This window comes from Phycodurus eques, chromosome 13 (genome assembly GCF_024500275.1).
Source record: "Phycodurus eques isolate BA_2022a chromosome 13, UOR_Pequ_1.1, whole genome shotgun sequence".
Classification (NCBI taxonomy): domain Eukaryota; kingdom Metazoa; phylum Chordata; class Actinopteri; order Syngnathiformes; family Syngnathidae; genus Phycodurus; species Phycodurus eques.
In genome coordinates, this window is record NC_084537.1 from 8,567,597 (window position 1) to 8,585,003 (window position 17,407).

Sequence of the window (17,407 nt, forward strand, 5' to 3'; positions counted from 1 at the left end):
ATCTTCTTGTTGACTAGACCTGTCTGCATGTTTTCTCTGCATAGTTTGCGTGTGTGTGTGTGTGTGTAAGGGAAAATTCCCAAGTTAATGCAAGTCAGCATTCTTGAACAGTATACAATACATAAATATATTATTAGGAACAGCTCTCAGTGCTGTTGTACACATAAAAACATAGTTGGATTCATATCTTGGATGGATACAGTCGATGTACAACGTGAAGGTCTCGCAGCACGCGAAAGAAGTTTCTCTTGCTTTACATTTAATTAAAACACCTGCAAACGTTCTTCTGTGGCCCTTGGGCAAGCGCCCAGGTCATAAAACTTCACAACCTTGTATGGGCATCCAAGGCGTCGCCTGATGTAATGGAAATCAAATATTTTCCTGTCTGGTTGGACCAGGAGGAGGAGGCAGGAGGATGTGTTTGAGTTGAGAAAAAAAGCAAACAGCCCAATGAAAGATGAGCTGAAGGACAAGCCCACTGGGTACAATGTGAAGCATCTCCTTGATGTTGATGTTAACTCTTACACATTTATATTTACATGTTAAGAGTTTTTTCATTTTTTTTTTTTAAATATTAACTAGATTTATTTGCCATTACTAGATTGAGTTTCATTTAATCCTATTTATCCATCATGACTTGTTTATATTTCTTTTTTTAAATTTAATTGAATGTATATTACTGGATTTTTCTTATTTAAATCTATTTTAGTAAATGTTTTGAATTGTTAATATTCAGTATCTATTATCACTCTTTTCATTTTTTAAATTGAAAATGTATATATTTGCGACCCCTGACAGTGAAAGTCACTTCTATTCATCATTTCTAGATTTTATTTTATGTATATAGTATTTTTTTATTTTATTGTATTTCAAATATTGTATTTTATTTCTATCAATTTATCATTACCAGATTTGTAAAAAATAATTACCATATTTTGTATTTAATCTCTTAAATAAATTTAATTGTAATCTACTGTATGTATATTACTAGATTTTCCTATTTTTACATTCTATTTTTAATTAATTTATTATAACTATACATATTTCATTCCAATCGAATTGTATTTAAAATATTTAAATTTGTATTAGAATTTCATTTTTATCCATCCACTTTTTATATTTACCAGATCTTTCTTTTGTAGTTGTTTTAATTTTTAATTCATTGATAATTACTAGACATCTGCGTGTTAATGTTGGATCGTATTTATCCATTTATTGTTGAATAGCTGACTACGTTAAATCCTTTTAACGTAGCTTTTAATTAAAAAACAAAAAAACAAAAGCAGATTTAGTAGTATTAGAAATCGTAGCTACTGGAATAAAAAAAATACTTAAAATTTTGCAAAATGACACAGGCAAAATGACACAGGACACATGTAACCCTAACAAGTTACTTTATTGCAAAGGTAGTTTATCAACCAGGTCAGCAGTTAAGACTGTGAAACTTTATTCCCAGTTTTGGTCCACACTTCTACTTCCCCCCCACCCAAAAAAAAGCAAAAAAAAAAAAAAAAAACTTCATCCGGTTGAATCGCTTTATGGAGTGAGTGCTTGTAAGTACTGTATGAGCATTTCAAGAACCATTACACAGCAGGAAGGAGAGCATTACTCTGGAGTATTGATTGTCACCAACAGCAGTGTGTGTGGAGTAATCCTGTATGCTAAGCAATAGCAACCTTTGCCGACATTCTCTGGTCACACGCAATGACAAAAACCCACTTAGTATTACTAATTATTAGTAATGGGACAACATTTCCTAATGGGCTTGTTTTTGAGGTACTCATGGAAATGGCCAAAATCAACCAAAATTGCAAGACTTCCTGTGTTGTGTGTGCTTTTTAGATTATTTTGTTGTCTACCAATGACAGACATGTCTACCAAATTTCATATTGCTAAGGGAAACTTGAATTGGGGCTGAATTTTCAAAGAATAGTTATGGTTGAGTTAGTGTGTTGTCTTTTATGATGTTCGTTTCAAAGCAAACTGGCACGATGCTTGTGCCTTTTCAGGGATGGGTTCTTGAGAATTGTTTTTTTTTTTGAGGGTCTACTCATTATAGACATTGCTCTTAAATTTCACATTCTTAAGTGCTACTGGCATTGGTGGTTGAATTCCCAGTGGATGCTACTTAGCCACTTTGTTGGGACTAATGGAAATGTTCACCTGGATACGTTTTTTTTTTGGTATATAGAAATCTACTCCAAATGGATATTTAGAAGCCAAAAAAGGTGTGTCTTCACGACGACTTGTTGTGGCACAGCTCCAGCCGGCCCACCAGCGTGCTGACCAGGTGCTCCAGCTGCGCGGCCCGCTGGCGGCCCGTCTCCAGGACCTCCTCGTGGTTGGCCTTGGCCTGGCTCTCGTAGTCCATGACTGCCCGGTTGGTGATGAGCGACATGGCCAGGCAGCGCATGCCGGCGTGGCGCACCGTGATCACCTCATGCACCGTGCTCATGCCTGTGCCAACGTACATCGATAAAGTCAAGTTGTTTTCAAGAAGAAATCGGTCATTTTAGATTTTCCCTGAAGGCAGCACCATACTACAAAGACAGACAAAAAAAAGACAGGACAGGAATCCTTTTTAACAATTATACTGAGAAAGGTAATTTCAGATTATCCCTGAATTCAACGCCAAACTGGATTAGATGTTTACATAATCCAATTTGAGTCACTTAGGGTCCTTTTGACCAAATATAAAGAGTATTTTGCTTTCTGCTTGTCCCTGAAGGCAACAACCAAACTGTATTTGCAAACTGCGACTACCTAAAGGCAATACAAGGTTGATGGACAGTTTAAATAAACAATCACTTGGTTTGTGTTGTTTGGGGGCTGTGATTTTAGACTATCCTGAATGGAACACTTGACAGACTTAAATACATTGTTAGACTAAAAAAAAAAAAATGTTTGCGAACATTTAGGACAATCGCTGTCTTGTTGTGAGATAAAAACTCACCTGACTCATCTGAATACGTAGGGTAAGAGTGAACATTTTGAACAACCACTTGGTTGTTTTATAAAGAAATCTAGCATGTCAAACTGTCCCTGAAAGCAACGCCAGACTTGGCGAGAGTACAGTTTGGCGATTCAAGATTTGAAGTTCACTCGTTAAAAGCTCAAATTGGCGGAAACGATGCGGTGAGCGGTTGGCCGGAAGCGAGTCCCTGCATCAAACTAGTCGCCAGCATAGATATGAAGACGAGCAAGCGCCAGCACGCTGTAGCAGCTCGGCTAACCGGCGCGCTGGGGAGGTCGACGTTCCCAACATAGGTCCGAAACAGATCGGGGCTGACAGTCCTAAATAATGAACGTGTTCAATATTCACGACCATTTTTTTTTTTTTTTTTTTTTTTTTAGTATACAGTAAAAGTTGGTTCCTCAGGTGGCAAGAAGTATTTTCCAAAGAAAGTGATTTTGGGGGGGGGGGGGGGGGGGGGGGGAATATAGCCATGTTTTTCCAGCACAGGGACCATTTTTGGCCCTCTGTCCATTTTTTTATTGGCCTGTTGCTTTATAATAAAATTAAACATGGCCCACATTAAAATGTTCCTAGAAAATGTTACATTGTAGTACATAGCATTCAAAATAATAAAGTAAGAGGCCACACCTTTTCTTTTTTAATTCAAAAAGTTTGAAGTGAAACCTTACAAGATATGAGGCTATCGCGATGCACACGTGGCCCATGCTCACCCACAGCGTCGGCCCCGAGCTGGTGCATCATGCGGCACTCGGCGACGGTCTCGAAGGAGGGCCCCCCCAGGACGCAGTAGACCCCCTCCCGCACAAAGTCGCCGAAGTCCAGCTCAGCCGCCACGTCGTGCGCTAACTTGCGCAGCTCGCGGTCGTAGGCGTCAGACATGCAGGGGAAGCGCACACCGAACCTGCACACGGTACAGTCGACCTCCGTTTATCTATCGCGGGGATATGTTTCACACACACACACACACACACACACACACCCGCCGCAATCGGCGAAAATCCGCAATCTTGAGAGTTCATATTTCATAAAAATAATAATTCATTTCAAATGTAGTTTTACCCCTCGCACCCTTTTAACACATTTCAACTTCTGAAAAAAAACACACACTTTAGACATTATTCTTGATTGAAGAATGGAAAGCTGACTATGACCAAAGTATTGCATAAGGTGCGTACGCACAAAAGCGTGGCGTCCGTTCTTTTTCCACGGTCAAGTTCAGATGTATCAAGAGTGACATGACCGTGGAAATGTGCGGTGCCTCACGCCAACCACGCACGTTTCTGCAGCTTTTGCTGCCTTGGCGACACTTCGAGGCGATGCTGGGAAACTGTTCGCATAAATCTGCACACCTGAGGCACGTGAATAATTAGCACTGATGAACAATTCATGCCCGGCAACGTTTGAGTTCAACAATGCAATTGAGGCAAGGACTGAGAATTCATTTGTTAACCAGTGTATTTAATGAACCCCTGATATTTGTGAGGACACCGATTATTTGATCAAGGCGATCATTTATGCCCCCTATTGCCCTCACAATCACTTCGTGACTCCACCACATGCACTGAAGACAAAAAAAAGTCATTTTGAATTTACTTCATTTGAACATGTACATCGGTTGATTAAAATGTTGATTAAATTGACATACTTTACCCCTCTTCTCCTAAAAATAAAACATGATTTAAAAAAAAAAAAAAAAATTTTGTCAGTGTCATCACCCCTGAGAGAGCAGCGTCACCCATGATCGCAGCGATTCTCTCCTCTGACGGGGTGAGGCCCTCGGCGACCGGTTCTTCCGCCTTTTTTTTTAGCCACACTTTGGCGGTGGGCAGCTGTCCTCCACTTCACATCCACCTTAATGTCTGACCACTTCTTTTTTTAGTTCAGCGTGTGCGCGCTATCCTGTCTCCACATCATTGCCACTGCCCGTCCCATTTACTCCTCTTTCGCGTGTTGTTAACGCCGTAGGACAGCGTGCCAAAGAGGATTTGTTTTGCGTGCCTCCACTTCATTGAGCAACTTCACAATTCAGAAACATTATTTTTCTTCATTACCTTGCTCATTTTCCTTTTTTTTCTGATCATGCTGAGGTCGGCATCTCAGGTGCGGGGTTCATTTAAATGTGATTTGCATATTTAAATGTCGGCGTGGACAGGGAGGAGTCGGCTGCTCCAACATGTGCGCTCATTTCCACGTTGATTGGAATGTACGAAGGAAATGTGCTTGGATTCATGCGTATGCACACATTCATTCAGGTTCTGTATTTAAAAAGAAAAAGTCAAATGACTAGTGTAAATTTTGATTTTGGGGGGCAAAAGAAAGTATTTTTCTGGGGGGGGGGGGTTATAAAAAATGAATTTAAAAATTTTATATTTCAGAGAGAAGGAATTTTACAGTAAAAAACATTTCGGAGAGAAAAGTGTCTGAATATGACAAAATTAAGGGGGAGTTGTATTTTTTGTAGAAATCAATTTTAGTTTTTCTCAACAGTTTGTTTTCTTGAGAAAACAAATATTTTGGGGAAAATCAAAGAAAATAAATTCTTGGGGTATGCTCACGTGGGCAATGACGGTGAGACCTGGAAGGACGTGATTGGGAGGAACGGCCCCCCCCCCCCCCCCCCCCCCCCCCCGATCAGAACCCGAGCGGTGTTCTGTTATTGGACTTCTGTGCTCATCACGGATTGTCCATAACGAACACCATGTTCAAGCATAAGGGTGTCCACACGTGCACTTGGCACCAGGACACCCGAGGTCGCAGTTTGATGATCGACTTTGTGGTCGTGTCCTGGACACTCGGGTGAAGAGAGGGACGCAGCTGTCAACTGATCACCACCTGGTGGTGAGTTGGCTCCGATGGTGGGGGAAGATGCCGGTCCGACGTGGCAGGCCCAAACGTATTGTGAGGGTCTGCTGGGAACGTCTGGCCGATTCCCCTGTCAGAAGGAGTTTCAACTCCCACCTCCGACAGAACTTTGCTCAGGTTCCGGGGGAGGCGGGGGACATCGAGTCCGAGTGGACCATGTTCCGCGCCTCCATTGCTTAGGCGGCCGACCGGAGCTGTGGCCGTAAGGTGGTCGGTGCCTGTCGTCGCAGCAACCCCTGAACCCGTTGGTGGACACCAGATGCCTTCAGAGAAGAAGGAGGAGTCCTTTCTGGCCTTTTTGGCATGTGGGACTCCTGAGGCGGCTGATGGGTACCGGCTGACCAAGCGGAATGCAGCTTTGGTGGTCGCTGAAGCAAAAACTCGGGCATGGGAGGAGGTCGGTGAGGCCATGGAGAATGACTTCCGGACGGCTTTGAGGAAATTCTGGTCCACCATCCGGCGTCTCAGGAGGGGGAAGCGGTGCACCATCGCTGTGTATAGTGGGGATGGGGCGCTGCTGACCTCGACTCGGTACGTTATAAGCCGGTGGGGATAATACTTCGAAGACCTCCTCAATTCCATCGACACGCCTTCCCATGAGGGAGCAGAGTCTGGGTTCTCTGAGGCGGCCTCTCCTATCTCTTGGGTTGAGGTGGTTAAAAAGGTCCTCGGTGGCAAGGCCCCAGGGGTGGATGAGAGATTGGGGACAGTGCCTCTGGATTGGTAGACTGGAGTGTGTTCCAACTACAGGGGGATCACACTCCTCAGCCTCCCTGGTAAGGTCTATTCAGGGGTGCTTGGTGAGGAGGGTCCGTCGGGAAGTTGAATCTCAGATTCAGTAGGAGCAGTGTGGTTTTCGTCCTGGACGTGGAACAGTGGACCAGCTCTACACCCTTGGCAGGGTCCTCGAGGGTGCATGGGAGTTCCCCCAACCAGTCTACATGTGTTTTGTCGACTTCAAGAAGGTGTTCGACCGTGTCCCTTGGGGAGTCCTGTGGGTGGTGCTTCGGGAGTATGGAGTACCGAACCCCCTGATACGGGCTGTTCGGTCCCTGTACGACCGGAGTCAGAGTTTTGTCCGCGTATCCGGCAGTAAGTCGGACTCATTTCCGGTGAGGGTTGGACTCCGCCAAGGTGGCTTGAATGCAGTGCTCCAAAATGCCTCAAAATGAGCAAAACCCGTGAAAAAGATTGACCCAAATTTGTAACCTTTGATGGTCCTAGAGCTACAGCTTTGAATAGCATGCTTTCTCAGATCCTCATATGGGGGGATAAAGCATGTCAGAAAAAAACTCACTACTTCCTACATGAGTTATAAAACCTTTTTCAAAATATGGGCTTAATCATCAAAAGAGCCAATCGGCGACTTCAAAGGCTGCTAATCGGGTTGATACTGTACACATAATCTGTCAAGAGGTTCCATGGCGTCCGACCTTTCGTGGTTGGGTCCCACCAGCGGGTTGACTCCGGCGAAGCCCGGCATGTTGATGTGGTCTTTGATGATCATGACGTCGCCCACCTTGTAGTCCTGGTTGAGGCCGCCGGCCGCGTTGGTCAGAATCACCGTCTCCACGCCGAGCAGCTTCAATACGCGCATGGGCAGCGCCACCTGCGGGAGGGTCAGGCGCTTTAAATTGGTACGGTCACCGATTTGCAGTTTCCATTGGTGAAGGGTACCGAAACATCTGATTCGTGCAGCCCGCTTTTCATCACTTTTTTTCCCCCTCAAAATACAAATTTACTGATGGAAAAAATTCATTGAACTCGGATTATCACATCTTTTTTTTCTTGAAAAAAAGTGTCAATCTTTACCTTGAAAAATACATTAAAAAAAATCTATCGGTTTTATTTCCGTTAAAAATATTGGAAAACAATACAGCTTTTTTTTTTCAGGAAAAAATGATTTTTTTTTTTCTTCGAAGAAAAAAAATGCTAGTTTTGGTGGTTCTACCCAAAAGAATGAACAGTTGAGGAGCCTGCACTATCTAAAGCAAGTTCAAACATTTCCTCACCTTCTGCACAGGGTATCCTTCATACAGGTGGAACCTGCCCTGCATGCAAACGCATGCCCTTCCCTTTACCGTTCCAAAAACCAGTTGACCGGCGTGACCATGCACTGAAGGGCACCACAACACAACACAACATACGCGTTATTAGTGAGCCGGCCAAACGTGCGCACGTGCAACTCCGTGTGTTAAAATAGGCGGCGCTGTACCTGTGCTTCGCGGGAAGTTGGGGATGTCCGCGTACTTGAAGACCTGCCGCTCCTTGAGTATTTCGGCCAGGCCGCCCAAACCCGAACCGCACACGATGCCCACGGTGGGCCGGGAGGACGTCTTGGACATCAGCCAGTCGGCGGCCACTTGAAACTCGTCATCGCTGCGAGGAACAAAACAACAACATTGTCTCTTATTGTTGGGGATTTGTACTGTTAGTAATATATATATATATATATATATATATAAGCATAATATAATAGCATAATAGCATAATATATTAGAATAGCAGCGGGAAGTGTGGCCTGCTATTATGCTAATTATCATACCAGTTAATAGCTCACAGCACATTAAAGCAAACAGCCAAGCATATCACGTTATAGGATAATTGTCTCAGTCAGTTTTGAACCTTTTGGGAAAATAAAGATCTAGAAGATCTAGATTTATAACGATAGACAGCTATAGATAACAGATAAAATGTGTAGCACTAGACAGACAGGTCTATAGCTAGATATTCATCCCGTGAGAAAATTTTATTTCGCTTTAACTACATTTGCCCTCTAGTGGCCGTGCCAGCAATGTGATTGGAGGATTTGCTGAGTGTATGTGACGTCATTCCTCGTTAATGCCCTTGATCCCGTCTCCATAAAAGTCGTACATTTGGATGAAGTTCTCCATTTTTTTTTTCAGCGTCAGTAAAAACATCTCTCGCCCCGACGCTAACAAATGAGCCTTCACGGGAACAGAATGTCTCAGCATGTTCTCAGGTGCGCTGATGACTCTGCCTTCCCCGAAATTTCCCCGAAGTCCCCGAATGACGTCACCGAGGACCGCATGAGCTCCAAATTCCCCTCACGCGCCTTGATATGAAATCGAATCTACCGTACTCCACCGCTCGCTGATATTTCTGCTCAATGAGGACAGATTTCAGCCCCGTCGGCCGCGGTGTGACGCGTTCAGGGACGCCACACCGTCGGTATATTGGGTTGGAATGATAAGCGGATGCGGCGTCGGTCAAAGAACTCACAATTTGCCCTCCATGTTGAGGCAATGATAAGGGGGTCTTGATCTTGACGGTGGACGTTCCGAATATGTCGAGCGGCTTTGCCTTGAGTGAGCGTCCGTGATGTTGCGTTTTTTTTTTTCTTCCCCGGGTCCCTCTCCTCTCTTCCCCTCAATCTCACCGGGCAGCCACACCCCCCAACACGTCACCGTTGGTGGGTCGTCGTCATGACGCAGGCGCGCCGCAGCCGAATGCTGATGCCGCGTTCATGGGCACCTCGTCATTTGAAGACGTCAGACGAACAAGCACTTTAGAAACAACAACAACAATATGCAACACAAAGCTCTGTACATGATTTAAAATGTAAAAATGAATCAAACCCGCCCGCAGTTTGTCCACAAGGACACACAGACACAACAGGTTAAACATAATAACACTTCACTTACTTACACCTTCTTTTTCATGATACTCAAAGACGCTCTACAATTGCGCACGCTTTTCATTCACTCACAGTCACACCCCAGCGGTGGTATGCTAGCAGTCTGACGGAAGCGTGGCTGCCATTCTGCATCTGCGGCCCCTTCGACCACCGCCGAAACATCCAACCACATTCATCGGCAACGTGAGTTAAGAGTTTTGCCCAGGAACACAATGACGACATTAAAACGTTTGTTTGTTTGTTTGTTTGATAACGGAATGTCACTTTAGATGATAAAATTATAACAATTTACTGCAAAATCCTACTGCACAATTGTCCAGAGTTGTTATTTTGATGAGTGCTGTGATGTCACATACTCACTGATGACAACATACAAACGGGATTAGCAGGAAGACAGAGGGACAAATTGACAAAGGCATCTTCAACACTTCATGACATTTGTAACAGTCACTCTGTTGTTGTGTCAGAGGCTCCCTGAAGGCAACACCATGCTTTGATCCTCCTCCAAATAATAGAATTAAGACTTCCTTTAGATTTTTGTGTACGTACACACTGCGTGTGTGTGTGTGTGTGTGTGTGGGGGGGGGGGGGGGGTGCTCTCCACAAGGAGCTCTGTTGTGGTTTTTCCAAATGTTACATAAGTGCTGATTTGTATTCACACAAAGGGTTCCGCCTGAATGCTTGTCACAAACCCTGAACGGTGCCCCCCCCCCCCCCACCCCGCAACACAATTAAGCTGACCCCCACCCCCCTGCGCAAGCGGATGTGTGTGATACACCGCAGATGCATCGACATTGGTATTGATATTATCCATATCTGCATCGATCAGCCTGATCACTGTAGAAAGAAAGTACAAGGTAGGTAGGTCACTGTCGAACTCAAACAAATACATGGAAACTCATGCAGGCAAAACGTTTCAAATCTGCATGTAAATTCGTCAACTAGTCAAAGAAAAGCCCACTGGACGCAAAATCATGAAATGGATATATCAGGTGTTGGAATGGATTGGAAGTACGTGCACATTTCGACTTTGGCTTCCCATGCAAACAAAAAGAAAACGTTTCGTATCAGCCTTTTTCCCACGAGAAAGGAAAGCAGGTGCCCTTCACTGAAACGGAAACACGCACACGCAAACGCGCGCGCGCACGCAAGCAGGAAATCCTGTATTAGTGGAGGACTACTGCCACCTGGTGGTGAAATTAGTCCCGTTTACGTAGTCGTCTGTGTTCTGTTCATAGAAATCAAGCCATCTAGTGGCTGTGAGCAGTAATCAAAGAGATTCGATTCGATTCGATAGATTAGATAGATAGATAGATAGATAGATAGATAGATAGATAGATAGATAGATAGATAGATAGATAGATAGATAGATAGATAGATAGATAGACAGATAGATAGATAGATAGATAGATAGAGAGATAGATAGATAGACAGACAGACAGACAGACAGACAGACACAGATAGATAGATAGATAGATAGATAGATAGATAGATAGATAGATTGTTACCGAAGGCAGCATCAAACTGGACTTGATACATCGATGCATCGATAGACAACCACTATGATCGAAAGCTATGATTTGACTTTACATTGAGTCGGCAGACCGAAACTAGTAACAATCACTCATTTTTTTTGTCTGTCCCTGAGTGCAACACCTTACCTGATGTCATATGTTGAATCTGTGATTTCAAACTGAACCAGAAGGCAACACTTGACACACTCACAACACTCACTCGGCAGGATAGCTATAGTAGATGATGACTAGTCGTCATATTTTATGCGTTTTGCTTTTTCCTTGGCCTTTTAAATTTTTTTTTTATTTGTGTGATGTGACCACAGAAGGGTTATTGTCGCGTCTCTGAACTCTCCGTGAACCCGTTGGCGGTGTCCAGAGAAGAGGAAGAGGAAGAAGATGGAGTGCAGAAGTGGAGGTGAAGCTGCGGAACAAAGCAACAGCAATCAATATGCAAAAGGAAGAAAACACACACACACACACAAACACACGTACATACGCTCACCATGAACGACTGGAAAGAACAGCCGTCACATTCATTGTACTGTATGCCCCACACGTTGTGCAAACAATCATGTCGTAGACTTTTTTACTTTGTGGAATTTTTCAAGTACTGTTTATTTCTGCTGTGCATGGTGGCGGTTATCATGAATAACTGGCAAGAGGAGCCACCGCGTTCATTATAATTGTCATAAATTGCATGACTGTGTGTGCTTTTTAAAAAAATATATATATTTTTTTTACTTTGTGGATTATTTCTAGGTCAGTTTATTTCAGCAGTGCAAGGGGGCAGTTCCCATTGATAACTGTAAAGATTAACCACCGCATTAATTATCTGATAGTACATTGCATGCATTTGATAGTGCCTGCTGTGAACTTTGTATTTACTTTGTGGATCATTTCTGGTCATTGTTTTTATTTGTAATGTGTAGGGTGGCGGTCGCCATGAATTACGGCAGAGAGAAGCCATTATATTAATCATATATCAAATCGATTGCGTGACGGAACGTTCTTTGGACTGTTTCTTTCTTTTTTTCTTAACTTTATGGATTATTTCTACTCGTTAAGTGTATTTCTATTGTGCGAGGTCGCTGTTATCATGAATAACTGGTGAGAGGAGCCACTGCATTAATTATATGTTACATACATTGTGTGAACGAAGCAATCTTTGGAAATCTTTTTACTTTGTGGTTTATTTGTAGTCGTGTTTATTTCTATTGTGCAAGGCGTCATTTCTATTGTGCAAGGCGTCAGTTATCGTCAAGATCATATGGCAAGAGGAACAACTGCAATAATTATATAACACATACTAGTCATTGAGACAGAGTGTGCTGTATACTGTTTTTATTTTATTGGTTTAGGTTATTAGTGCGTCATTGTATGACACGAAGTGAATATTGTGACCGAATGTGCTGTGAAGTTTTTTTTATTTTACTTACTAGACGATTTCAAATTGTTGCATTTATTTCGGTGGCACGGTGGACAACTGGTTAGCACATCTACCTGACAGTTCTGAGGACCCCGGGTTCAAATCCGGCCTCACCTGCGTGGAGTTTGCATGTTCTCCCCGTGCCTCCGTGGGGTTTCTCTGGGTACTCCGGTTTCCGCCCACACCCCAAAAACATGCCTGGTATTTTAATTGAAGACTCTAAATTGCCTATAGATGTGAATGTGAATGCAAATGTTTTTTTGTTTATATGTGCCCTGAGATTGGCTAGCAACCAGTTCAGGGTGTACCCCGCCTCTCGCCCAGAGTCAGCTGGAATAAGCTCCAGCACGCCCGTGAACCTAGTGTGGAGAAGCCGTACGGAAGATGAATGAATGAATGTGTTCATTTCTACTGTGCAAGGTGGTGATTATCTTTAATGATTCACACACAGTAGATTGTGTGACCAATCCTTTCATAGACATTGTTTGTCTTTGTGGATTATCTCTAGTTTTCCCCTTTATTTCTATTGTGCAAACTGGCAGGTATCGTATGTAACTGAGAAGAGGAACCACACTTAGTTTTATGACACCTATATTGAATGACTGAGCATGCTTTGGACTTTTATTTTTTTTACTTTGTGGGTAATTTGTAGTTGTCTAGTTGATCGTCTTTCACGCAATGGGGCGGTTTATCATGAATAACAGGCAAGAGGACCCACTGTAATCATCAGTGTTCAAAGCCTCATGGACCCAAGAAATCATAAATATGCTGAAAAATATCAACTTTATTAGTTTGGGGGTCATTGATTAAAATGCTAAACATGGCAGCCACTGTGGGGACTGTCTAAAAAAGCTTAACGTGGCTTAATGTTGCAAAATTGTCACTAATCATCACCAAAACTTACATAGATTGCTCTACACATGGCAGCTTCAACCTCTGAAAATATTGAAATTGGTGACACTTTTGGAGCCACGTTGATCTTTTTGTCTATAGTGTGTCTACGGCGAGGAAAACGTAAAAAAAATAAAAAATAAAAAAATAAGATTAACGTAACTTATCGTAATGTAAAAAACAAAAAAAAACAAAACGTGAAAAAAGCTAAGTGCAATTTTTTTTTAACATGGCTTGTTGTCCCAAAACTGTCACTAATCATCACCAAAATTTACGTGGATATTGCTACACATGGCAGCTTCGACCACTGAAAATACTAAAATCGGCCTAATATTTTGGATTTTATGGATGTTACGCAAAAATTGGTGATGATTGGTGACTTTTTTAAAACATTAAGCCACTTCAATCTTTTTGTCTATACTGTGTGGAGAGGAAAATGTCAAATCATCTTAAAGTAACTTAACGTAACGTAAAAAAAAACTTAAATTGTGGAAAAAAGCTAAGTGTAAAATGTTAAAATTGGCCTAATATTTTGGATTTTATGGACGTTACGTGTAAAACGTGAATCTTTTTGTCCTACTGTATAGTGCTCGTCTATGGAGAGGAAAATGCTTACGTCCATAAATGTAAAAATATCTGGCTGATAGTTTTGATATTTTCAGAGGTGTAAGTGGGCATAAATCGTTAATGTCCACATCAATTTTGGTGACGATTGATTCCAGTTTTGCGACAGTAAGCAACGTTAAGCTTTTGGCCGGGAGATCTTCATCAGGCGTCCGCTGTTATGACAGCCACCCGTGCCCATCAAAGTCCGCAGTCAGCCGAGCGCCATGACCATGAAAAAAGCCTTTAATATGTCGCAAAATCAAATCACGTCATTGTCCCCAAACTATTTTATCAAGCGTTCAATCCTGATAAAATAATACGAACACGGCGCTGTGATCGCAGGTGTCCACCGTGACAGCCGACGGGGCCCATTAAAGTTTGCCTGTGTCACACGATGCCACCACGCACTGTACAAAAACGCCTGTCGTCCATCGAAACCTTTTTCAATCGTCTTATAAGCATTTGTGATGCAACAGTGAGCTGACCAAACCCGTTTATGTATGTGGAAATGAATCTGCAAGCATTTGCCAGCATTTGGGATGACGTGGCTGTCTTCTTTCCTCAAGGAGCCATTTCAACTATCCATTTTTAACAAAACAAGAATCTTAAAATTTTCACTGTCATTATTTTCACTCGTTATTTAAAAAAAACAAAAACAAAAAAACATCCATACTTTAAGTAAAGGCAAAAATTACATCACATAATACATAGAAGTTCACTGAGCATATGTCATCAGGCCGTGACAGGCTGACGCATCCCAAATGTTGGGGGGGGGGGGGGCAAAATCTGGTTGAAAAGAGAATAATTAATCAGAAGACAAGCCTAAAATTACTACTGAGTCTATTTTGGGGGGATTTTTTTTCCCCCTGCAGACATCATTTGTAAGTCCAAAACAATGGAATAAGTGCCAATGTTCACAGCATTAGATAGTCCTTTATACTGTATGTCACATACTGTACATTGTGTGACCAGTCCATCCATCCATCCATTTTCTGAGCCGCTTCTCCTCACTAGGGTCGCGGGCGTGCTGGAGCCTATCCCAGCTATCATCGGGCAGGAGGCGGGGTCCACCCTGAACTTGTCGCGAGCCAATCGCACGGCACATATAAACAAACAACCATTCACATTTACACCTACAGGCAATTTAGAGTCTTCAATCAACCTACCACGCATGTTTTTGGGATGTGGGAGGAAACCGGAGTACCCGGAGAAAATCCACGCTGGCACGGGGAGAACATGCAAACTCCACACAGGTGGGGGCCGGGGATTGAACCCCGGTCCTCAGAACTGTGAGGCTGACGCTCTAACCAGTCGTCCACCGTGCCGCCAGTGTGACCAGTCATTTCATAGAATTTCTTGGGACTTTGTGGATTATTTCTAGTTGTCCTGTTGTTTTTGTACTATGCAAGGTGGCTGTTGCCATGAATAATTGGCGAGAGCAGCCACTGCATTAATTATATGACACATACAGTAGTACATTGTGTGAGTGAGTGTGTGTCGGGCTTCTTTTTTTTTGTTTTTTTTTGTTTTTTTAGAATTTGTGGATTATTTTTAGCAGTTCGGTTGATTTCTACTGTGGAAGGTGGTACTTTTTAAGAATAACCAGCAAGGCATAATCACAGAATGATAATTGTATGCAATTTTGCCTTCGTCCCTCTTTCTCAAAGATAACACTTTTGAGCTGTCAAGTGGGCTGAAGCATGGACAACGGCTGGCCTTGGGAGAGGGTGCCCTTGTATCCTGCTTGGTCACCTTGTCCCGAGGAGACTAAGGGCTCGCATTCGCCTCACGATCGTTCCCCTTTCAGCCTTAACAGGACACTCCGTACCGGCCAACTCTTCGTTTCAATCATGAATGGGGACGCTTTGAGGCAAACCCGTGGAAAAAAAAGAGCATTTGTGTGTTGTTTTCTTTTTACAGGAGAGGCTGGGAACGACAGCTGTGGGTCGGGTGGTGTGGGTATTATTCGAGGGGGGGGGGTACCGCGCACGTGCGGTTGCCTCTTCATGTGCACGACCTTGGTCTTGCTTCGCGGCATCAGTTCGAACTCGGGGTCCCGCTCCAGAGGTGATGCCTCGGATGTGAGCGGGACGTGACAGGAATGCCGGTAGGGGAGAGAGAGAGAAAAAAAAAAGAGGTGCACGGAAGGGAGGGAGAGCGGCCTTTTATAGGGACAAGAGGGGGTCACTTTGGGGAAAGTTTGCAGAGAGGGACAAACTACACGGTCCGGAACTGGACCACCACCATGCGCACTAACGGCTGACGCAACAGAAAGTCCTCTCGCATGCCAACATTTGAATACAGGCCCGCCTTAAAAGGTAAGTCCACCTTAAAAATTACTTTTGCTGAATTTTTTTTTTTTTTTTACCTGGACAGAATTTTTGGGGGGGATCCTCCCCAATTCACCCCCCAAATAATATACCAGGAATGCAAATACTGGGGGGAAAATGTAATTGAATTTTTGCCTTCCATGACAAACATTTTATTTCATATTTCGTCAGTATTCCAACGGTATATCAGCATATATACGGCATCAAATTAAATTGTTAATAATTAAAAATAATAATAATAATATGTCCCCAAATTTGATTAATTACTCAATGTATAACTTATTTATTCCTAATTAATAACAAATATTTTAAAAATCAAACATTCTCAAACAACATTTAGAATTATTATTTGATCACTTAAAAAAATCTCTTCTCTGACTTACTATCAGTCAATATGAAATAATAATAATATTAATTAGGATTATTTAGAAAATGAATATCAATTGTTACAATTAATAATCTATATTTACTGTATATTGCATTATTTAGAAGCCATGATTATTATTTATTAATAATAATTAGTATTAATAGTTTTGGTTGCAAAATTATCAGTTGTTGAAAATACTGATGTATTGATATTGCATTACTTCAAAAGGTATGATGATGATGATAATTAGAAAATTGCTGTCAGCTGTTAAAATAAAAATGTAATATTGGATTGCAATATTTCAAAAGTCATTAACACTACTACTAATACTATTAATAATAAATAATAATAACAAATAGTATTATGAATATTTATTCGAAAATTTCTATCTGTTGTTAAAATATTAACACAATATTGCATTGCAGTATTTCAAAGGACTATTATTATTATTCTGCGATTGGCTGGCGACCAGTTGAGGGTGTACCCCACCTCTCGCCCGAAGATAGCTGGGATAGGCTCCAGCACGCCCACGACCCTAGTGAGGAGAAGCGGTACAGAAAATGGATGGATGGACGGATTATTATTTTTATTATTATTATTATTATTATTAATAGTAGAAGTAGTAGTAGTAGTAGTAGTAAAAAACTAATCAATCACATTGTAAAAACCTTGAGGGAAATTTACTGAAATTATCACTAAATATTTATTTCCTTTTATTTACAACTATAGCAAAGTATTTAATTATTTTAAAGGTTAAAATAACATTATTGTCC

At 42.2% G+C, this 17,407-nt stretch overlaps 1 protein-coding gene across 2 annotated transcripts; it reads right to left on the reverse strand.

The window, feature by feature from the left end:
* Nucleotides 1-1,379: 1,379 nt before the first annotated feature.
* On the reverse strand, nt 1,380-9,262 carry LOC133411812 (purine nucleoside phosphorylase-like). 2 transcript variants are annotated; one of them, XM_061694510.1, is made up of 6 exons: nt 9,083-9,258; nt 8,055-8,218; nt 7,852-7,955; nt 7,273-7,448; nt 3,688-3,878; nt 1,380-2,457 (listed from the first exon to the last, which is right to left on the reverse strand). In XM_061694510.1, exons 1-6 carry the CDS (start codon nt 9,094-9,096, stop codon nt 2,237-2,239), a joined length of 870 nt encoding a protein of 289 aa, XP_061550494.1. In that variant the 5' UTR covers nt 9,097-9,258; the 3' UTR covers nt 1,380-2,236. The 2 variants fall into 2 exon arrangements, with proteins under 2 accessions (XP_061550494.1, XP_061550495.1); XM_061694511.1 differs by having other exon boundaries at nt 2,450-2,540; nt 9,083-9,262.
* Between the last annotated feature and the right edge of the window lie 8,145 nt (nt 9,263-17,407).

Excerpts from the sequence above, each read along its gene's own strand:
- LOC133411812 (XM_061694510.1), bottom strand. Across the intron at positions 3,879-7,272 it reads GTGGGACCCAACCACGAAAG|GTTCGGTGTGCGCTTCCCCT; the intron begins GTCGGACGCCAT and ends TACCGTGTGCAG. Across the intron at positions 2,458-3,687 it reads GCTCGGGGCCGACGCTGTGG|GCATGAGCACGGTGCATGAG; the intron begins GTGAGCATGGGC and ends ACGTTGGCACAG.